This window comes from Sciurus carolinensis, chromosome 11 (genome assembly GCF_902686445.1).
Source record: "Sciurus carolinensis chromosome 11, mSciCar1.2, whole genome shotgun sequence".
NCBI lineage: Eukaryota > Metazoa > Chordata > Mammalia > Rodentia > Sciuridae > Sciurus > Sciurus carolinensis.
In genome coordinates, this window is record NC_062223.1 from 126,093,615 (window position 1) to 126,116,553 (window position 22,939).

General features: G+C 48.1%; 2 protein-coding genes across 15 annotated transcripts in view; one reads left to right on the top strand and one right to left on the bottom strand.

Annotated features, from left to right (window-relative positions):
* St3gal4 (ST3 beta-galactoside alpha-2,3-sialyltransferase 4) overlaps positions 1-10,476 on the top strand; it is a 43,543-nt gene extending 33,067 nt beyond the window's left edge. For 4 of the 11 annotated variants that reach the window (XM_047517233.1, XM_047517235.1, XM_047517234.1 and 1 more), the window contains 10 exons: positions 2,042-2,117; positions 2,407-2,515; positions 3,013-3,093; positions 3,315-3,412; positions 3,621-3,681; positions 4,227-4,322; positions 4,438-4,627; positions 5,336-5,479; positions 9,362-9,505; positions 9,796-10,476. In XM_047517233.1, coding sequence (XP_047373189.1) covers positions 2,102-2,117; positions 2,407-2,515; positions 3,013-3,093; positions 3,315-3,412; positions 3,621-3,681; positions 4,227-4,322; positions 4,438-4,627; positions 5,336-5,479; positions 9,362-9,505; positions 9,796-9,882 — 1,026 coding nt within the window. In that variant the 5' untranslated portion in view covers positions 2,042-2,101 and the 3' untranslated portion in view covers positions 9,883-10,476. Of the gene's footprint in view, positions 1-2,026; positions 2,118-2,406; positions 2,516-3,012; positions 3,094-3,314; positions 3,413-3,620; positions 3,682-4,226; positions 4,323-4,437; positions 4,628-5,335; positions 5,480-9,361; positions 9,506-9,795 lie in introns of those variants that run through there. The other 7 variants (XM_047517238.1, XM_047517239.1, XM_047517240.1 and 4 more) reach the window with 4 other exon arrangements.
* Positions 10,477-17,958: 7,482 nt separating this feature from the next.
* Kirrel3 (kirre like nephrin family adhesion molecule 3) overlaps positions 17,959-22,939 on the bottom strand; it is a 568,427-nt gene continuing 563,446 nt past the window's right edge. For all 4 annotated transcript variants that reach the window (XM_047517042.1, XM_047517040.1, XM_047517041.1 and 1 more), the window contains 2 exons: positions 21,658-21,744; positions 17,959-20,903 (listed from right to left, as the gene is read on the bottom strand). In XM_047517042.1, coding sequence (XP_047372998.1) covers positions 20,460-20,903; positions 21,658-21,744 — 531 coding nt within the window. In that variant the 3' untranslated portion in view covers positions 17,959-20,459. The remainder of the gene's footprint in view (positions 20,904-21,657; positions 21,745-22,939) is intronic.

Genomic DNA, 22,939 nt, shown 5'->3' on the forward strand with positions numbered 1-22,939 from the left:
GAACAGAACAGACCTCTTCTGAACCTTGAAGCGCTTATATTTCAATAGGGGAGACAGAAAGCAAACAAATAACTAAGTTAATTACAGATCAAAAGAAGGCTATGAAGGAGATGCAGAGGCCATGTGGTAGGGAATGGCTTGGAGGTTGCTGCGGATGGGCAGAACTGTCTGGGGAGTTTTTAGAATAATGACTTTAACGGGGGACTTCTGATTACAAATCTAACTTTTCAGGACTGTAGGGATAGCTCAATGATGAAGTGCTTGCCTGCAATGTGAGAGGCTCAGGAATGGGGGAACTTTAACTTTTTTTTTTTTTTTTTTTTTTTTTTTTTTAAACCAGGTAGGGCCATCCTCTATTCCTCTGGGGTCTGACAATGGTTGCTACTAACCCTACTGAAGAAGTCTGGTGGTGGTCCCTCCCTGGCTTTGTCCCTCCACTGAAGACTCTTTTTTCAGTGTCCGTGAACTCAGAGTAGAGCCTGAGGAATACCCTGTTGGGAATTTATTCCATAATAGAACAGTGTTCAGGATCATCAATTTGTGATTTTTAACGAAGACCAGGCCTACTCCTGAGAAATAATTGAAGACTTTTTCTTTGTCACTGAAAGAGCACACACACTAGTGCTTCCTTCCCTTTCCTGGTTCATTCTGACTCACATTCCGAGTTTCTATAAAATGACTGTCCCAGTCTCCACCCAAACTGACCAGGGCAGGTCTGCAGGGCAGGGCCCTGGAATATGTGTGTGTGCAATGAATGAGGCTGGCACTTGGTTTCCTGTGGCCGTGGAAGGCACAGATATTTGTTATGCAGTGATTCAGCAGCATGACCCCGGCTAAGTTTATGCAGGAGGCAGTTGGTCCCCTCTGGATTCACCCAGTCCTTTGCCCTTACCTTGCAGGAAGTCTCTCTGGACTCCTCAATGACCAACAATTCCCTCATGGCTCCCCATTTCCTGTGCTCCCCACTTCACCACCCCTTCTCACTGAGTTCACCCCACAAAGTGTGGGGTGGGACTCAGGCATTGTTTGTCTGAGGTCAGAATCTAGAAGGCCCAGAGGGAGGCCTCCCGGGGTCCCTCCTAGCCCCACCCTCATTCCCAGTCCATGACCCAAGTACACCTGCTCGGCAGGAGCTGCGGGAGATTGACATTGAGAGGGAGGTGGTGGCTATAGCATGGCAAGCCTTAGATGGTAGAGAGTAGATAGAATATAAATCAAGCCCTGGTACAGTTAGCTTAACTTTTATGTCAAATGTGGGTGGAGCCGGGAGCCATGGCACATACCTGTAATCCCAGCTATGTGGGAGGCTGAAGCATGAGGATCACAAGTTCAAGGTTAGCTTGGGCAACCTAGACCATGCTCAACATAAAAAAAGGGGTTGGGGATATAGCTCAGTGGTAAAAATCCCAGGTTTTCTACCCCTAGTACCAAAAAAAGTGTGTAGAACCAAGCATTACAGTGTGCACCTGTGGTCCCAGCTACTTAGAATGCTGAGACAAGATCCATCACTTGAGCCCAGGAGTTCCAGCCTGGGCAATATAGCGAGACCCACCCGCCCATCTCACAAAAGAAAAAGTGGGTGGAGAAGTTTAGGGGTATATTTCAGTGGTAGAGCACTTGCTTAGCATGGGCGAGGCCCTGAGTTCCATCCCCAACATGACAAAAAAGACAAAAAACCAAAAAGCACCTCCACTTCTCCCCCTCAAGTTTATTCTTACTAAGTCAAAATACAGAAAGATGGTAAGGAGAACCACACCAGAGAGGGTGGAGTAGACCATTCTGGCCTGGGACCTGAACTTTGAGGACTGGGGCCTCAGTTTCCCTTTTGTGGCAGGGCTCCACCTGGATCCCTGATGCTGCCCATGGAGCGGTTAGGAGGATGTCAAAAATGAGACAGGTGTCTCTGGGGATGCTGCCCAGGGAGTGGCTTTGTGCTTTTAGGAGGAAGAAAGGGGCGGGCTGTGGCTGTGTCCTGCTCTAGTGTCTAAACAGGAGTGTTTGTGGAACCACTAGACAGACACCTGGGACTCCTACCTCCTAGGTGGCCCGAGGCAGCCGGGATGACAGTTCTCCCCAGGAACCTTGCTACCTGCTGAGAAACATGATCAGCAAGTCCCGTGAGTGTTGTCCAGGGGCTCCCCCTCACTGAAGGATGGGCTTCCAGAAGCCAACCTCTGCAGGATCCTGGCACCCCCTGGGGGTGGTGGAGGGTCAGATTGGGAGCCAGGCACCCTCTCTTCATCCTAAAGAACACCAGAAACATTCAGATCCCAGCCCTGAACTAGGGCCAGGAGAGGGCCAGGAGAGGGCCAGGGCCTGGGTCTGCTAGAGCTGGGGGTTGGAGGGTCCCAGAATGGGGCAGTAAGAAGGTGGACTGGGGCTGTACCTGCCTGTTTCTGCCTCCAGCTCCTCTATGCATGTGCCCTGCAGGCTGGAAGCTCCTGGCCATGCTGGCTCTGGTCCTGGTGGTCATGGTGTGGTATTCCATCTCCCGAGAAGACAGATACATAGAGCTGTGAGTGCACCTTTATGTCCTTTCATTGGTTCTTCTCAGGGATGGGGCATTCAGAGGGTGGAGGACTAGCAAGGCAGGAGGGTTCCGAGAGCCAGGACTTGACTCTTCCTCTCCAACTACTAGGACAGAGTCCTTCCATGAGGGTCAGTGGCCATTGCTGGGGGTTGGGTCTGGAGGATTCCCTTGATCCCCAGAGGGAGTGCAGGGGCAGGAAGAGTTGGATCCTTAGGGTTCAAAGTAGAACTTGAGTTGAGGGGCTAGGGATGTAGTTCAGTGGTAGAGTGCTTGCATAGCATGCTCAAGGCCCAGGGTTTGATCCCCAACATGGGAAAAAAAAAAAGAAAAAGAAAAAGAAAGAACTTGAGCTGAGAAGATTCTACCCTGTAAGTCCCACCTCAGTGCTTTGACACCTGTGTGCCGTGGGGAAAGCAGGGGCTGCCTGGAATCCTAACCATGCAGATCTAACTGGGGCTCCCTCCTCCTCTCTCTGTCTCCAGTTTTTATTTTCCCATCCCAGAGAAGAAGGAGCCATGCTTCCAGGGTGAGGCAGAAAGGAAGGCCTCTAAGATCTTTGGCAAGTAAGTACAGGAGGATGAGGGGAGAGGACAGACAGGGCATGGGGTGCTCCAGGATTGAGGGATTCAGCCTCTGTGCTAGCTGGCTGGAGGGAAGGGGCTGTGCTGGTGGACACAAGTTAGGCAAAGCCAGGGAGAAAAGGAAAGGCCATGTAGTATTACTCAGAGACCTGACCCTGCCCTGGCATCTGAATTAGTCCCCTTTTCGTCCCTACCCTGTGCAGCCACTCCCGAGAGCAGCCCATCTTCCTGCAGCTGAAGGATTATTTCTGGGTCAAGACACCGTCTGCCTATGAGTTGCCCTATGGGACCAAAGGAAGTGGTAAGTTCCTGCCCAGCTCAGTAGGCCCAGTGGATTGTGTTGGCCATACTGTTGCCGATTCTTTGCCAACCACTCCTCTGCCCAATTCTGAGCTCGCCTCAGGTATCAGGATCAAGGAGGAAGAAGGAGCAGGACTCTGAGGAGTGGAGCAGGGCAGCAGGATGCTGGTGACTGCTATCTCATTCCTTTCTGTTTGTTCTGTTTGTAGAAGACCTGCTCCTGCGGGTGCTAGCCATCACCAGCTACTCCATACCCGAGAGCATCCAGAGGTAAGGAGATAACTCCTCCCATTCAAGACTGGGTGCCCCTTCCTCTTTCGGGCCCCAGTGTGAAATTGTCATGGCTCAGCACATCCCAGCGTGCCTCCTGTTGAGGGTTCCCTGTGGCCAATTTGACCCTCCTTTCTAGCCTGCTTATCTCCAGGGGATATGCGTACGCCAATCCCCACAGAAACCTAGCCTGGGCATCCAGGTGCCAGAGCAGACAGAGGGTGCTGAGGGTATTGCTACAGCAATAGGCAGGACTGGCAGCCTGCAAGGTAGCTCTGCACTGGTGTTTCTTATTGGTATTCCCAGGGCGTCTTCCCTCCTCTCCTCTCTGCCATTCTTTGCTCAATTGCCTCTCCTTTTAAGGCCCAGGATTACAAAGTCATCATGATCATAAGCAGAGCTACTTGGTGATGCCTGCTCCAAGGGGACCAGGGGGTGTGGAGAGCCAAGGAAGTGATCCTGAGATGGGTCCCAGACAGATTCAGAGCAGTGAGAGTTAAATAGAGCAAGGACTCCTGGGTTTGATGACTCCTCTTCCCATGCAGTCTCAAGTGCCGCCGCTGTGTCGTGGTGGGCAATGGGCATCGACTACGGAACAGTTCCCTGGGAGATGCCATCAACAAGTATGATGTGGTCATCAGGTGTGTATGACTGTTCCCTCCCGCTTCTGTTTGGACACTTGGTGTCCCATACAGGGGGCTGTTACACGTGGGGAAAGGGGGGCTCTAATGACAGACTTCCTTTCCCCTGCCCCAGATTGAACAATGCCCCTGTGGCTGGCTATGAGGGAGACGTGGGCTCCAAGACCACCATGCGGCTCTTCTACCCTGAATCTGCCCACTTTGACCCCAAAGTGGAGAACAACCCAGACACACTCCTGGTTCTAGTAGCTTTCAAGGCGATGGATTTCCACTGGATTGAGACCATCCTAAGTGATAAGAAGCGGGTAAATGGGGGACAGGCCCATGGGGACACTGTACAAGTCAGGATCTCACGCTCCACAACGCTTGTCGTGCAGTCCTAAAGGTCTGGTGATGGGACAGCATGAACCAGGCTCCCAGCAGTTAGCGCCTCAGGCTTCCTGCCAAGGGCAGTGTCCTGCAGGGCTTCTGATAAGCCACCCAGCAGCCTGGCTCAAAAACCTGTAGGAGTCAAGTAGTGGCAGCCAAAGGCCCTCCCACGCTTGAGGAGTCGGCTACCAGAATGTGTCTGCCTGTGTGAATCATGGGGGAAGAGGGGCCCTCCAGCAGTCACCTCCAGGCAACAAGCTGTGAGCCCTTCCAGATGGTCCCCAGAAGGAACCTACTCCCTCACCTCACCATCTGGCTGAACGCTGAACTATCCTATCTGACATTTTTGCCAAGTGTTTAGACAGCCTATAGCTGAGGCCCCTTCTTCCTGTTTGGATATTTGGGTTGTTGAACCCCATACTATACATACCTCGTCACCTGACATCCCCGAGGTAGTACCCTACTTCTTGCCTGTCTCCCTCCATCTCTGGCACAGGCCACCTCCCTTCCCTTTCCCTTGCACTCCCAAGGCCTCTGCCTACACTTGGCCCCTATCTCCAGGCTGATGACCACAGACTGAGTTAACTGGAGAAACAGGTGTCCACCCACTCTCATGTCTCTCCCTTCCAACCCTATCCTGCCAGGTGCGAAAAGGTTTCTGGAAACAGCCCCCCCTTATCTGGGACGTCAACCCCAAACAGATTCGGATTCTCAACCCCTTCTTCATGGAGATTGCAGCCGACAAACTGCTGAGCCTGCCAATGCAACAGCCACGCAAGATTAAACAGGTGATGAAGGCTGGTGGCAGGGAATCCAGGCCTGAGGGTTGGGGCCTGCAGGGGTCGGGGGACACAGAGGAACATGTGAGCAGGGAGAATAATGAGAGATAGCAACTCGCACTTGACCTTCAGGAACAGACCTGTAATCATAGGTAGATTTATTAGCCTGCCGTAGCAGGGAGAGTGCATGCCTTGGGGAATTGTGGGACATCTCCAAAGGGGGAATGAGCAAGAGATATGTGTTGGATTTGGGGGCTGGAGTTAGAGGATGATTTTGGCAGGCGCTGGTCAGAATTTGTAAACTGGGAGCTGCTGGAAGAGTCCCTGGTTCTATCTTTGGAACAGCTTAAGCCTGTGCAGAGTTGTTAGATGCTTAGTCTGTGATCTTATCTTAGAACATATTGGTCTGATTGAATTAAGAGAGTCTGAGCTTTAGCAGTCTGCCTTGCATGTCATGGTTTGCTCTGGTGTGTCACAGGAGTTGTGGTACAGTTTTGTGAGTCACAGTTTTGATTTCAGCTCTCAGTGCCCTGAGGTCTTTAACTGGTGGGTTGTAATCCACTTTGTAGCTTCCCAAGAACTTCTCCACATATCTTGTACCCACTCAGGGGGGCTGTGTGGCAAGGTGGAGGGAGCAAACCAATAGACAGGACTCTGGATTGTACCTCTTGCTATGTAGCGCTGGGCAGTTCTACCACTTGGTCCCTCAGTTTTCTTGTCTGTATGATAGGGATATGATAGGGATAATAGTCATTCTGACCATTATAGAATTTAAGAAGACGATTAATTATGTAAAATGCTTATCATGGAAATTGGAACACAATGCCTCCTCAGTAAATATTTCCCAAGTTTTGAATAAATGTTTTTTCTTCCCCACATTCCCTCTTTGTGGTACTAGGGATTGAACCCAGGGCACTTTACTGCTGAGCTACACCCTCAGCCCTTTTTATTTTGAGACAGAGTCTTACTGAATTGCCTAGGCTGGCCTTGAACTTGTGATCCTCCTGCTTCAGCCCTCACCTCCCTGAATTGCTGGGATTACAGGCATGTGTCATCATGCTTGGCTCAAAATCTTACTCTTGACTGAATACCTACCGTTACTCAATACCATGTGTTGCATGTCTGCTTGTGTGACTGCTCAATGCCAGGCTCCAGGCCTCTATGAGAGAGATGGGTACCTTGCCCTAAGGAGATGCATTCTAGCAGAATAAGTCTCCAGGCTGTACTATGGTGGGATAAAATGTTGCAAGGGCTGTGGGAGCCCAGAGGAGTGGCATACTTCTGAGGGCAATCTGGGGGACTCCCCACAGGAAGTGGTGCTGGGGTAGGGCCTGGAGGGATCATGGTCCTATCAGGCAGGAAACTTGGGCAAGGTCTTCCATCTGACAATGCCAAACAACTCCTTCAGCCACTAAGTTGTTTTAGTGTAAGCAGAATTGAAGGGCAGCAAGGAAGGCCTTTATGCCATGGGGACATGGAATAGAGTGAAGGCTAGAAGGAGAGGTACTAGAAAGTAAGTAATTGAATCCAGCACCTAGCAGTGGGAAGGGAAAAGGAGAGACTGGACATGGACTTGACATTTTCTTGGTTTTCTCTTGCTACCTAATTGATTACTATGAGCTTAGTGGCCTAAAATAATACTCACATATTAGCTCATGTTCCTGTAGGTTCTTTTTCTTTTGTACAGGGACTGAACTCAAGGGCACTTGATCACAGAGCCACATCCCCAGCCCTATTTTGTGTTTTATTTAGAGACAGGGTCTCACTGAGTTACTTAGGGCCTTGGTATTGCTGAGGCTGGCTTTGAACTTGCAATTCTTCTGCCTCAGCCTCCCGAGCCGCTGGGATTACAGGCATGCGCCACCACACCTGGCTCTTTTTAGGCTGTCACCAGACTGATCACAAGAACTGAGTTCTTGTCTGGAGGCTTTAGGGGAAAAATCACTTCTAAGTTCATTCTTGTTGTTGAGAAGATGGGTTCCTGTGGCTGCAGGACTGAGGTCCCCATGTCCTTGCTGGCTGTCAGCTGGGTGAGGGATCCATATGGCAAGAATTATCAAGCCAGTGACTTCAAGCAGGATAAATCCTTCTTGTGCTTCAAATCTCTGACTTCTTTTATCTCTGACCTCAACACCCAGATTTAAAGGTTCAGGTAATTAGGTCAGCCTATCAGGATCATCTTCCCTCTTCTGACCAACTGTGCCATACAAAGTAACACAATGAAGCGTGATAAATTTATCCCATATGGCATTTCCATCTACCTTTGAGGGGAATAGATTATGCAAGAGTGAAAGTCTTTAGGGGTCCTCTTAGGATTCTGGGGTTGAAAGCTCTGTGTCCAGTTCTTGGTTTCCAATTTGGACAAGTGGATGGATCATAATATATTTAGTTAGTTCAGAGAATGCAGGGAAGAAGAGGAATGTGGCAAGTTTAAGGAACCCATGTCTAGGAAGAGCTAACTAGGAGATGGCAGTGTGGTTCTGCAGGGCTTAAACTGGATGAGAGACGCAGGAGTGGTTAAAGCAACAAGGGTGAAAGAGAGTCAAGGCAGGGGGCAGAAATAAGGAGACAGAGCTTGCAAGGGATGCTGGGGAAAAATGGAATCAAGGACCTGATGCATCCAGAAGGTAGTTCCCAAATGGAGCCTGCAGCCGAGATACTCTGCCAAATAATTGTTAGAGCTGAGGAAGGCAAGACTTGAGAAGTCTGAACATCAGGTTGCTCATCCCTGTGAATGAATTAGGAATAGAGGAAGTGAGGTCCTTATAGCGGCCCCAAAGGTGGATAGGAAAGCTGTTAACATCCCCACTTTATAGAAGAGGAGAGCCCCTTCCCTGAAGGGACATACAGCAGATCCCTTCCCCTTTTTCACCGAATTGCTTAATATTTGTAAGCCTCAGTTTTTCTTCTGTAAGATGGAACTAATAATAGTATCTACTGGCAAGTGTTTTGGGGAGGACTAGATGTGATGATGTGTTATATACTATGTTAACACTTAACTAATTCTCTTAGTAAGTATTCAAAAAGCAATAATATTATGATGATTGCCATTATTGTCATCCTGATTCCCATTGTCTCCCTTAAAGGCCCAAACCCTCCCCAGATGTGTAGAGCTGTATGATCCATTATGGTAGCCACTAGCCACATGTGGCTACTTAAATTTAAAATGTAATTTGTTAGGGCTGGAGGAATAGCTCAATAGAATGCATGAGCTGAGTGGTAGCACAGACTTGTAATCCCAGAGACTTGAGAGGCTGTGACAGGAAGATCACAAGTTCTATGCCAGTCTCAGCAACTCAGAGAGAGCTTGTCTTAAAAAAAAAAAAAAAAAAAAAAAAAGGGCTGGACATGTAGCTCATTGGTAAATTGCCCCTAGGTTCAGTCCTCAGTACTTAAAAAACAAAACACACTGTGACACTTCCCTATAATCTCAGCGGCTTGGGAGGCTGAGGCAAGTTCAAAGCCAGCCTCAGTAATGGTGAGGTGCTAAGCAACTCAGTGAGACCCTGTCTCTAAATAAAATACAAAATAGGCTTGGGGACATGGCTCAGTGGTCGAGTGCCCCTGAGTTCAATCCCTGGTTCCAAAAAAATCCCACAAAAACAAACAAACAAAAAACCCACACATACACAAAAAGAATATGTGAACCCTTGGGTTCCATCTCCAGCACACACACACACACAAAAATTAATGAATTAAAATTTCATAGAATAAAAAAATCCGCTTCTTTATCTGCACTAGCCCCATTCAGGTACTCAGTTGGCTAGGAACTGTTCTGTTAGTGCAGATGAAGCACATGTCTATGACTCCAAAAATTCCATCACAGCACTGACACAGAAGACAGGGGAGGAGCAGGGCACCTTCTGATGCCTCCTTTGCCTTGTCCCTCAGAAACCAACCACAGGCCTGTTGGCCATCACCCTGGCCCTTCACCTCTGCGACTTAGTGCACATTGCAGGCTTTGGCTACCCAGATGCCTACAATAAGAAGCAGACCATTCACTACTATGAGCAGATCACACTCAAGTCCATGGCGGTAAGTGGCCCTGTTTGGGAGTTCTGTGACCCAGATGGGTCTGGAGACCAGACTACCAGAGAGACACTGGGTGAGAGGGAGGTGCATGCACCTAGAGGTGGCTCACTGTGACTCATTCAGAGTCAGAGCTCTGAACCCCTGGCTGGTATCCTCTGTATTTGGCCACATGGGTTCTGCCTTCCTTCCAAGAACCAACACAGGGAAAGACCTCCCAAGAAGTGTGGGGCCATGGGGAGCGGCAGGAAGGTCCCTCAGAGCCCCTCAATGTACATCTTTGGCTGTCTCCACAGGGGTCAGGTCACAACGTGTCCCAAGAGGCCCTGGCCATCAAGCGGATGCTGGAAATTGGAGCTGTGAAGAACCTCACGTACTTCTGACTTAGGCGAGAGCTCTAACCCTTGAGGGTTGACTACTCTACTGCCTGAGTGACCCCTGTCCGTGGTTTGGGGGTGCCTGGTGCCAGCACAACCCACTTGGACTCATTCTTTCCTGTTTGGGGAGGGGGTCCTGGAACTGGCCCAATCTGAGATAAGGCCATGCCCCTGGCTGCTCTGAGGGGCGCCAGATCCAGTCACAGTGGAGGCATTGGGACTGCAGGGACCCGGCCAAGCCAGGGTGCTTGTTGCCAAGTACCCCCTCTCTGCCAGCACCAAGAGATTATTTAATGGGCTATTTAATTAAGGGGTAGGAAAATGCTGTGGGCTGGTTCCATGGCATCCAGAAAAGGGGCACAGTACAGTGTTCTGCCCACTTTTTATAAAAACTTCCTTGTGGATGGGCCCACCAAAGCCTAGACCCAGAGCTGGCCTCCCAGGAGGGCAGGTCACCAGGAGTGGGTGGGTGTCCTCCAGAGAAGGGCTGCTACTTCCCAGCAGGCCTGGGAAGAGCATGGGTGAAGGGGTTCTACCAAGAAGGGAACCTCAGAAAGAGAGGTTTCAAACCTTCCAATAAAATATTTTTCCTAAAATGGAAGCAGGTGTGAGACCCTGTGTCCTTTCAGATTGGGGAGGACACAGATGGGGGTGTGGCAGTGCATCCAGAGCAAAACATTATCACTTAAGGAGTCATTATTACTGAGACCATGCCTGGTGCTCATTTGCACAGTATCATGCAGGCACAGCAGGCAAGCAAGTGGTGCCTGGAGTGGCTTTGTCTGCGGCCACTCAGCCTGGCATTCAGGGTCCTGGTTTCCTTCCCAGGAAGAGGAAAGGAGGGAGAAAGAGGATGCCGAATGGAAGGGGCAGAATCCCTTCCCATCTTCCTTTCTCTCTCCCTCACATTGTTCAGTTACCAAAATCTCATGCTGGGAAGTGCATGTTTTAAGGACAGGGGTGGGGTCAGACAAAGAAAGCCAAGTTTTCCTTCTCAGATTAAGTGGGAATCATAAAACAGAGTTTATGGAAGGCTCTGCCAGTGACACGGGCTGCCAGAATTGGAGGGCAGCATCAGAGGAATCTGGCAAAGCCTGGCAGCCAGTCACCTGGCCAGGGGATGAGACGGTTTCTTTCCCAAGTCCCTAGAATTCTAACAGTCTTGCCGCTTGCCTGTCTCCGGCTTTTGTTCTCTATCTTCCCAGTCCCTACTCTGCTGCCAACTGGGCCTCCTGCCACCCCCACAGCTGTTCCTTTACATCTGGAGCCAGGAGGGAGCATTGGAACTCCCTGGAGAGATTGGAACTCAGCTGTGTTCCTGGCTTTCTCGGAAAGCCTTGAGGTTTTGAGATGAGCCGGGCTGGGACGGGAAAGATACTGAGGGGCAGGGGTTTGGGAGGGGCAGAGGATGACACAGTTCTTGACAAGAGTGTTGGAGTGGCTTAGAGAACAACCAACCTCATCCTTCAGAACACTTTTTGAGGACCATCCCAGGAAGTGGATTTGCCTGCAGTCTCAGAAGTCTGACCACCTTGTTAGCTACTCTCCCCCTAGGAGGGCGGGGGATTCTGAAAACAAATAGGGCCCTAGTGCCTGCAATCCCAACCCCTCCTCTCTATTGGCGGGGTAAGCATTGTCTTCCAGGTTTTGTCCTGGCTCCAACAGAGTTGTGAGTGTGTGTGTCTGTGGGATCTCAGCTCTGCTAATTCCCAGATGCTTCTTATGAGGATATGCAAGGGAGTGTCTGTTTCCTTGTCCAGGGCCATCGAAAGTGGCTGTCTGTGCACATGATCCAGCTGTCTTGGACTGAGGCCACTGCCTGATACTGAACGTGCCTAAACTTAAGCCAGAATCCAACACACAGGGATGGGGCAGACTCTTCTAAACTCCAAACAGAGACATGGGAGTATTTTACATTCTTGTCAGATTGTTTGGGACAGTCTTCATGATTACACACAGAGAAGACTGTATGGGTGTGTGTTTCCCGCCCCCCCATAGGCCATTGTTTGCTGGGGGTGAGCCTAACTTTCTTCAGGGTATCCCAACCTTGTGCAGAAGTGAGGCAGTGCTGAACGAGGATCAGTGCTGGGAGTGGAGCTTTTATGTGGACTTGTTGGAGTTGTCTGGTGTTCTGAAAAAGAGACTTCAAGTCTTCGGTTAGCCCAACCATTCGAATGGACTGCCTGCCAGCCTGCCTGGTGTTGATTAAACCATACCCTAAAAATGCAGCAAAAGAGAAATAGGGAAGAGCAGGGCGGGGGGAGAATGAGAATGTGTCAAGAAATCTCCGTTCCACATCAGGCTATGCCATGCCACGTAATTCCCTCTGTTCGATCCGGAGCCCATCGGTTCTTGACTTCTATGTCCCAATCCCTGCATTTCTTGAAACAGGAGGGTAAATCCAATCAATGAAGACCGCTTATCTCAGAATTACCTGCGGTGATTTAAGAGTGGAAATCCCTGGGTCCTAGATGGGGCCCAGAAATCTGGAATTCTAGCAAGCCTCAGAACCACTGCTCTAGCAGTCTGGATGATCTCAAGCAACGGTTTCACTCTGGGTCTGCGTGTAAAGCCCATCCTAATCCCCAGTGCCCTTGAACGGTGTTAATGAGGCGAACGCGCAGGTTCCACAGCCGGCAGGGGCGGGGGGCAGAGGGGTAGCCTTCGCCGGATCCCCGAGGCGGGGGCGGGGCCGCGCATGCGTCGTCGGTGCCGTCGGGCGGCCCCTCGCGGCGGTGGACCGACTGGAACTCTCGCAGGGCCGGCAGCCGCCCTCAGGCCTCTAGGGGCGTTGGTCTTGGCTACCCGTCTCAAGCGAGGCCGGCGCCTCCCTGGCAACCGGCTCAGGGCCCGCGCCGCTCCGCACGGGTTTTGCACGCGGTGCCGGTAGTCTCGGCATTCGCGAGTGCTGCTGGGCTCCCGCCTGGCGTTGTCACGTGACCCACTGACTTCAGGGAGACGGGGTGAAACACTAAGCGAAGGACCTGCGGAGACCTGCGCCATCCCGTTTAGACTCTAAATCCAGCCCTTCACAGAGAGAAACGGGCCTTGCGAAGCGAAGACACTCCAGGCTCGGGACCACCTTCCTGGGCGGGACAAGAGAGGTCTCTTCTCTAGCCCGGGAAGTTATTTAAATGATTTTATATTCACATCACATGGCGTCCTGCCTTAATTTTGGACACTTACGGTTTTTATTTGCACTTTGTAAGGACATGAGTACATTCAAATGCTTTCCTCAGAGACTGTCTGGCTTAGGGAAAGTTTGAGCTCAGAAAAAATACTGTCTGGGAGGCAATGAAGTATATATAGCACACAAACTACGGTTGGCTCCTCTCCCCTCTCTGTCATTTCATTAGCCAAGTAGACCTCTGCTTTTCCATCTGGAAAATACAGATTATGCATGCCTATCTCACAGTGAAATTTTAAGGATCTAATGGGAACATGTAAAGACATTTTGTAGACTGGAACGTGTGATAGAAATATGGGATTGGAAAGCTGCCTTGTGTAATGGAAAACGCTTGGGGAGCATATAAAACAGGTGAGCTACATTCGTAGGACCAAATACTTGCCCTGGTACTAACATGGCTGGTCCTGGTACTAACATGAACTCTTGTCTTCAAATCATCCACAAGCTAAGTAAAGGAGGTTGGAATTTCTGGAACACAGGTTTTGCATAATCAATGAACTGTGAGTTCAAGCTGCTCTCTAGCAGTAGTTTTCAAGTTAATGTCAGAGACATTAAGGGGTGCAATAGTCTTTCTTGATGCTGGGCAGTGGCAGTGAACCACACCAGCCTAAGGGGAAACCACACATACTCTACAGCCGCTGTGTTGTGATCAGATGCCTTTTCAATGGAAGATATTTTTAATTTACAAGAAGTGTGCAAGTATATAACTTCATCAGAGATCAAGGGCCGTCTGTGTGTGGGTTTATAGTTAAACCAGTTTTCCTGTCCACTTCTTTCTCAACAAACGAACTTAACTTGTTAGAAATCTTTGAGATTCTGTACCCGAGAAATAAGATGGGGGGATGAACCTTGAGTCTCATTAGATGACAAATTTAGAAGCCCAGATGACTTGGAAGGCTCTGCTCCTTGGTTTAAAAGGACAGCAGACTTCGAGAGGCAGCTAGGAGACCCCACAGTGCTGACAGTACTAGTGGGCTGCTGTTTTTTGCCCTGTATGAGGTTCCCAGGGAAGGCTAACAATTTGAAATATACCCACCCGGTCAACAGAGCCATAGCTTCTTTTCTAGAGCCCTGCTGGACTGGGAGGGTGGAGTTGGGTGGAGATAATGAGAGAAGGTCCAGATTTGAAACAACCCTAGGGGACCAAAGCTGGAATTACTGAACTAAACTATTCCCGAACCATCTATTATCCTGAGACTTTCTAAAACACTATTTACATACATCACCAACTTTAACACTTACAGGGTGTCTTCACTTGCTTAAAAATGGGTTTTTATCCTTACTAAGTACAGAGTTGCTTTACTTGAGAAAAAAATAAAAAATTCTCAAGAGTCCAAGTTGGAGTCTGATAGAGAGACTGCAGTTATGTGCTCACTTTTTCTCTGTGGGTTTATGTTATACTGAGGTAGCTCTTGCATAGCAAGAAACCAAAGGAAACTTTTTTAACAAAGTTATCTCAAAATTCTGTTGTAAAAGTCCCAATTCCTTATCTGTATAACTTTATCTTTACTTGCCACCTTTTTTCAGTATTTCTTGAAAGTACAATACCTGTTAGTATCAGAAATACAATTTCTAAACTGGGAAGTGGTAGCACATATATGTGATTCCAAAAACTCAGGAGGCTGAGGCAGGAGGATTGAAAGTTTGAGGTCAGTTTCAGAAATTTAGTGAGACCCTGTCTCAAGAAATAAAAATGGCATTCAGTGACAGAGTCCTTCCCTAACACATTTGAGGCACTGGGTTCAATCCTCAGCACCACATAAAAATATATAAATAAAATAAAGGTTTTGTGTTCATCCTCAACTAAATATATTTTTTAAAAAAAGAAATAAAAGGGACTGGGAAGATAGCTCAGTTGGTAGAGTGCTTGCCTTGCAAGCACAAAGCCCTGGGTTCAATCCCCAGCACTGCAAATAAATAAATAAATAAAATAAAAGGACGTAGGAGATATAGCTTAGTGATAGAGAGGTTGCCTAGTATGCACAAGATCCTGGATTCAAACCCCAGGACTGCAAAAAGAAAGAAAAGGAAAGGCTAGTCCTGAGCCAGCAAAGCCCTGGTTCTTAAATTTCCATGCCAAAGTGGTGAAGATGGTATCTTTAATTTAGTTCACCTGATCTTGACTTTGCCTAATTGGAGGTGACTTTTGGTGGGACAAATATCCTCCTATATTCAGTTCCTGTCCTGAGTAGAACCTTTCCTCTTGCATTGGGACCCAAATTCTCCCAGTGAAGATCAGTTTCCCAATACTTCACTGACCTTCTTTTTGAATGTTAATACTTTAGAATTGCTACAAAGAACAGAATTATAAAAGAACATTCTTTGCAAGTTCTCATTGCATTCCGAGATATTGTTGAGGACCATAAGGTTAAAGAGCAGCGGAAGGAGTAGCGGAAGGATCAGTGGAAGGACATGCTTGTGCTTGTCTAGTGTTCCCTAGTCAGGGAACTCAGTGGACACTCTTGACCCAAGAGTTGATGATGTCCTAGCTCTATTGGTGGCTGAATGGACTATCTCTTAGAAGAGTACTGGGAACATGGAATGGCAGGCAGATAGTGACAGAGGCATAAATATAATCAGGAATGGCTGAGGGTGTAATTCAGTGGTGTATAGCAAGTCCTGGTTTCAATCCCCAGCTGTGGGGGAAGTGTGTGTGTGACTATATGAAATCAGAGATGCCCCTGGAATGGTGGTATACACCTGTAATCCCAGCGACTCCAGAGTCTGAGGCAGAAAGATCAGAAGTTCAAGGACCTAAGTAACTTAGTGACACACTGTCTCAAAATAAAAAATAAAAAAGGCTACCGATGTAGCTCAGTGATTAAGCGCTGCTGGTTTAATCCCCAGTTTAAAAAAAAAAAAAATCAGGGACGCAGACCACAATTCAACAACTTATCTTGTGAACGATGTATGTTCACAAAACACCTTTTACTTATTTTGTGGTAGTGAGGATTGAACCCAGAGCCTTGCCCATCCTAAACAAGTGTTTTGCCACTAAACTATACCTCTATTCCTTACAAAAGGCCTTTTAGAGAGGATCATTGTGGTAGTAATAAAACTACAGGACTTGTAGTAATGAAAGCTTTCAGTGTATGTCAAAGACCTAGCATGAGAGCTGAGAGGAGGTAGAACAAGAAAGAAGAGCAATTATCGAGGGAAACAACTGATGGTCTTATGACAAACACATTTTCATCCAGGAAAACAATCTGTATTTGTAAAGAAGAGTAGCTTGAAATTTCCCCATTTTCCCCAGTTTACGACCTGGTTAGAAAGACCAAAACATAAGGGGCTGGGGAAAGGAGTTGGAGCCTTACTAGAAATTATAAGCATTTATCAGTAGGAAACTCTTCATCAGTGACTACCAGAGATTGCTGCTAGTTTTGATGGTAGAGCTGCAATTGTCTAGTATGCACTTACAGCTTCTAAGACTAACTTCGATAAGAGGCTTTCAAAAGACTTTTTTAAAGGGGAAGGAAAATTCGTGATTTAGTTGTGATGTCATTATTCTATGTCTAAAATTTTTAAAATCTGTACTGAGAATTGAACCCAGGGCATTCTACCACTGAGCTATATCCCCAGATCGTATAATCTTATTTTGAGTCTGGGTCTCACTAAGTTGCCCAAACTGGCTTCAAATTTGCTATCTTCCTGCCTCAGTCTCCCAAGTCACTGGAATTATAGGCATGCATCACTGAGCCTGACTATGTTTTTATTTTAATAAAGAGTTTGGGGCCTGGAGATATGGTTCAATGATCGTGCACTTGCCTAGTATGCATGAGGTCCTGGGTTGGATCCCAGCACCATGTAGGTAAAAAAAAAAAAGTTTGTTTTATAGGGTAAGGTTCTAGAGAAGACACTAATAACAGGACTCTTCTTTGTCTTTTTTTCTCATACCACCACAAACTGCACACATGATGTCTGGGAAGAGTTAATGAAACTTGTGGCCATGTATTTTGCAGTTTAATTCCAACTCCATAAGCAAATAGCATAAACAGCATATATCCTTCCCCAAACCAGGAAGTGAGAAGTGGAATTCCTGTTGACTCCTTTACTGCTTTTCTAAGAATCCTCTCAAGGACTGCATCATATTTGCTTTCATTTCCCTGGGTCCTTTCCATTCCGGAAACTCAAAAGTGCTTTCAGGACTTTTGTTTTATAGGATTTGTTTAAATAGCCTTCATCAGAAATGGACTTGATGTGGCATTTTAGCTTTTCATGTGAGAGCACTTCCTACTCCATGAAAGTTAAAGAGGTGGTGGAAATAACCCTGGCCTTTGCAGACTGATAGTGAGCCTGAGAATTAGAAACTGGGCTCCTGTCCAGTGACTCTGTGCCAATAATGAAGTTAAAGCTATCAGAAAACTGGATCCTGGCCTTGGTAGGGTGGGGGCGAGTTGATACACAGAATAGCTTTGTTTCTCAGGGAGTTGTGGTCTTTCTAGGTCATTTAGGGACTTTAGGTGGAGGATGCCAGTCCCGCATTCCTAATGGAACTGTGGCTTATCCTCGCCCAGCCTGCCCCAGAGCGACTGCTAGCAGATGACTTACTGTCAGCCACTTCCATCCATATTCTAGGATGAGAGCAGCTTTGAGTTTGCACTGCAGGATAGAAACATCTTGTAGTGGAAATCATGTGTGTTTAAATCTCAGGTTTGCCACTCATTAACTCTGTGACCTTGGGCAAGTCTTTTGGCTTCTTTAAGCCTCATTTCCACATCTGTAAAAAATGGTGATACTTTGTAGAATTGTAAGGATTAAATAAGATTATAGATGTCAAGCCCTCTTTTATTAATGTGAAATCACCTACTGGGGAATTCACTGTTTCCCACTGCCTTTTTTTTTTTTTTTTTTTTTTTTTTTTTTTTAAATTCCTTGTATTGGTTTTCTGTACTCATTGAACTGAACACAAGAGGGGGATGCACAGAGCTCAATCTGGGCACCTTCTTAAAGCTTCAGAGTCACGCAGGTCACACTGATTTTCTTCCTGCATGCTGTTCCCCCTCATAAAGACCGCACTTGTGATCTACTACTCATTACTATTCTTCTTGTGTTTTTGCACTGAAGAGAGCTCAAAGGATTGGACATTCTACAGCCTCATCTGTGGCCACCCCGGTGCTCTCTGTTCATCTTCCAGGCTAGTCCATATTCTTATCGTGGGAGTGCCCATGACATAGGAGGGAGAAGAGCTCATTTTGTTTCACAGAACAGATATCTTCTCTGTTATGGTTATTTTGTAATATCCCTGGGTTCTAGGAAAGAATGGGCACTTCCACCCTACAAGTTTGTGTGTGTGTCTTTGTGTCCACGAGGTTTTGGTAAGGATTAAGGTGTAGATTCTCCACCCATCTCTAAGATGAGGAAGTCCAAGAGAAATTAATGGACAGATTCTCTTAAGTCATCTTGTCCTTATTTTAGCACACCAAGTCATTTTGCATATGATCTTGGATCCTTGTTCCCTGTTGGCAAAGGGAAAACATATATAAGAGGGAAAGCCTGCTGAGATTAACCTAGAGAGGTCAATGACCCTGGCATCTGCACCAGACCAGAAAGGCAGTAGGAGCAGGATGTGGAACTGGGATGGACACTTCCATTTCTGATCAGTTTCTATTCCCTTAGTCTTGTGAGCTGTAAAGGAAGAAGATATTCAGGGAACTGGGGGATTCTGAAGCACTAGGAAACATGATTGAAGCAGAAAATTCCTGAGTGGGGGAACTGTGAAGGCTAAGCATAGAATCTGTAGATTGGGGCCATCTGCGGAATCAGTGATGGAAGAAAGCACAGACTGTGTGATAGATACTAAGCTGGGTAAGGACTGAGAGGGAAGGTTGGAGAAGCAGGCTATAAAAGCCAATGAGGACTCTTCAACTTTGGGGACAATTTTTGTCCTTCAAAATTCCATTTAAATCATAATCTCCATGTTAGCTCTCTAGCTAGCCACTATTTATCTGTCCCATTCACCATGACATCACTCAGTTTCCCACCCAAGCAAAACCATTCTTAGAACATTGTTTGAGTTCCGTATCTGAGTGTTAGGATATTGATGGTCTACATTCTTTCAAGAGGGCTTCCTCCCCTGAACTTGAATGGAGAGAGTCCCCTGCAGATGATGTCTAGAGAAAAGACTAAAATCACCTGACCAAATGTCCAGTATAACCTTGTTGCTTCAGTTGTATTTGGAAAGAGTTGGGTTGGTGGGGCCCATCCACCATGACAGTTTGTCTATAGATTCTGTTACTACCACAACCAGACCCATGAACTGCCTTCCCAACTGGGAAAATTCAATCAAAGAAGGATAAAGAACTTAGCATACTTTGAGCTCTTGGGATCTTTCTGTAACTCTACAGGAAAAAAAGAACAAAATGGACTTGCTGGGGGTAATGGCCCTAACATTTATTCTCAGATGGTGAATGGGGAGAGAGGGGAGGTGTAGATAAACTTTCGTTCTTGCCCATGGAGTCTTACTGGAGACAGAATCTTTGTTCTTTGTGTTCAACAGCAGTGAAGGCGAGTCTCATCCTCTTCAGAACCTGACCTCCAGCCCCCTCAAACAAATACCACCCAGGAAACTGTTCAAAGGACCCTGACCAAACCAACTCTCCCTCCTTATGTTAACTCTGATTGTGCTGTGGGGAGGTAGGGAGTACACAAAGCAGGGGCGGGGGAGGCCCTGAATCCCATGGTCTGCAGAGGGGTGTGTTGTTCCCCAGGCGGTCACAGTCTCCCTCCCCCCAGGACACCAGGTTCTGATTGGGCCAGTCCCACCTCCAAGTTCAGAGGCATCAAGTCCAAGGACAGAATTGCAAGAGTATGGACACAAAACACCAAACAAATTGGGGCCAGGCTCCCAGGTGGTGTGCTCCTTCGGCCAGGGCCATTTCTGTGTTCTCAGTCTCTGAGGCATGGGCTGGGAGCAGTGGGGGGAGCTGGGGTCTCTGGAGCAGCTTGGTGCTGGGAAGAACTCCCCTTTTCTCCCCACGGCTGTATAGGAGCACAGGCACAGGGAGGGCTTACCAGCAACAAGGGAGAAATCCCAGGGAAGACCAGAAAGTGGACAGCAGTTTCATGAAAGCAAATTTATAGCTGCCACTAATGCCTGTGGGAAGAGCAGGTGGTAGAGTGGCCTCCAGGAAAGGGCTGGGGACAAGGGTGTCTAGCACCAAGCACGTCAGCTGCATCCTCCATCCGTTTCCCCACTTGCTGCCTCTGGCACGCTGCTGCTGGGGACCCAGATTTGTGCTTGATCAGAGCTTCAAAGGGAGGTGTTGGCAGAGGCGCTCAGAGACCATCCTGGAGGTGTCCAGTTCTGGGATCCTCTGCAAAGTAGCCCTAGTCCCCGGAGAACCAGAACGTGCCCTGCCCTCCTCCCTGGCCCGTCCCCACCCTCGGTGTGTGATCCTCAGACGTGAGTCTGCATCCGCCGCTGCAGGGGTCGACTGGGGTCGGAGTTCTGGGAAGAGGACTGGGAGTGGTGGGAAGAGGAGGCGGAGGCTTTGCTGGCCTTGTCAAACTGCACGTAGCCGTCCTGCTTGCCGCTGCTGCTGACACTGCTGTCACACTGCGTGTCCAGGAAGGAGCTGCTGTCGCTGAGGGAGCCCCTCTGGAACTCGCGTTCACAAAGCTCGATGGATGAGCTGCCCATTCCCAGCACGAACCTCTGCCCGTAGTCGTAGAGGCGGCTCTGGCCACTCAGGGTGCTGTAGATGTTGGTGAAGGACATGCCTGTGGGCACACGCTGTTTGCCTGCAGGACGCAGGTCCGGCTGGCAGCTGGACAGGGAGATGGTCGGGGTCGAGTGGTGCTCTTTGAAGGTGTTGACACTGTAGTAGCCATTAGTGGGGTCCTGAGGGGGTGAGAGCGAGAGGCACATCATTGGGGGAGCTTTTGCTGAACACAGTTGGGGGGGGGGTCCCAAACAAGCCAGTCCAACCTTGCACAGGGAGGGGTGAGGAGGAGGAAGGAAACCACAGGGGAGGCATGGAAGCTGGCAGAAAGACTCTCAACGGGAGACCGAGGCAGGGTTAGCACAGCTTGATGCCAGGAGAAGGCAGGTGTCCAGGTGGTGGCAGGGAGGGTTTAAGATGCTGAAGGCAGGGGATCAGAATGCCTTTCTCAAAGGGAGGGAGCCGAGGATGCCAGAATTGGACACCTTCTGGCTGGCCTCTGATCATCTCTGCCCCATCACCTTCCAGGGTTTATGTTAGGGTAATGCAAGAGTTTTTTTTTTTTTGTTTTTTTTTTTTTTAATTTTTATTTATTCGTTTTTTTGTTGCAAGATAATTTGAAAAGCAGACTTTAATTGTTGTTTGTGTTTGTCCAGAACAGGGATAATGGATTTTAAAATCTATTTGTGAGATGCAGTGGGAGAGGTGAATTGGAGGAGTCTTAACTCTCAGCCTCTTCAGTGTTGAGGTGGAGAGAGCAGGTGCCTCCAGTAGGGAGTTCCCAACTTAGGGATTGGCTACAGACCTGTCCCCAAGCTGGCTTCTGGCCCCTCCCTTCTCCTGGTTGTCATTCTTTTATGGATTGGGGCTGGGGTCATCAAAGCTGAGGAACAGAGTCCATGGCTGCCTCTTAGAACCTGTGGTTATTCTCACCTTCAGGTTCTGAAACTCCTTCTCCTCTTCTTTGAGGACCTCCAGCTGCTTCAGAACAGAGTCTTGTTGGAATTCACCCCGGTCCATCTATAACCCAAAAAGTGACTGCTTAGTGCATAGAAGATGGGTTCAACTTCATCTCCTCCAAGGAAAAGACGGGGAAATGAACTCAAAAGATCGTCATATATGCTTCACCTTCTCTATACTCCTCACTGCCTGGACCACCGAAGGCAGGTGAAGGGGTTGGGGAAATGATTCTAGATCTCATCAGTATTCCTGGAATCCCCATCCTTGAGACACAGAGGCAGGAAGGGAGGGGTGGTGAACATGAGGCAGGTCTCTATGGCCACACTGTCTGCAGCTGGGCTAGAGCATCACCTTCAGAGATTTTACTTGACTGATTCAATTCAATTCATTGAGCGGTTTATTAGCCAGACACTGTGCTAAGGCCCAGGGATACACAGATTAAGATACATTAAAATATGGCTCTGCTTATCAGGGAGATGGACCTGGAGATACATAATTACAGAACCTCAACCACAGGGTATAGTTCTGGCTCTTTAGGGCAATTCATCAACCAGTGCTAGGGCTTAATGAAGGCCTTAAGAAGGAATCACAAAGAATAATTACATGTGAGGTGCTGGCAACATTGGCGTTAGAGTTTGGATCTGAAATGTACCCCAAAGGCCGCATATTGAAGGCTTGGTCCTCAGCCTGTGTTTTTCATTGGGAAGACCCAAAGAAAAATTTCCATCAATTTCAGTGTCACAAAAACTATTTGCTGCTTCTCTCATTTTTTTTTTTTTTTTTTTTTTTTGATGTGATGGATACTTATACTGTGATGTTGTGTGTTGCTATTGGGAGGCGGAGGAACCTTTAGGAGGTGAAACCTAGTGGAAAGAAGTAAGGTCACTGTGTCATGCACTTGAAGGGAGTTTGGGACCTTGGGCCCTTCTCTCTTCTTCTTCCCTCCCTCCCTTCCTTCCTTTCTGTAGTGCTGGGGATTGAACCCATGGCCTCAGGCTTGCCAACCAAGTGCTGTATCACTGAACTACATCTCCAGCCCTTTTTTTTCTTTTCTCTTTCTCTTTCTGTCCCCTCCTTCCACTTTAATTTTGAGACAGGGTCTTTCTAAATTGCCCAGCTGTCCTCAAATTTGCTGTGATCCTGCTTCAGCTTCTCAAGGAGCTGGGATTACAGGCAGGTAGCTGTGCCTGGCCTCTTTCTTCATTTTGCTTCTGGTTGTCATGAGGTGAGCTGCTTTTCTATGCCACGTGTATCC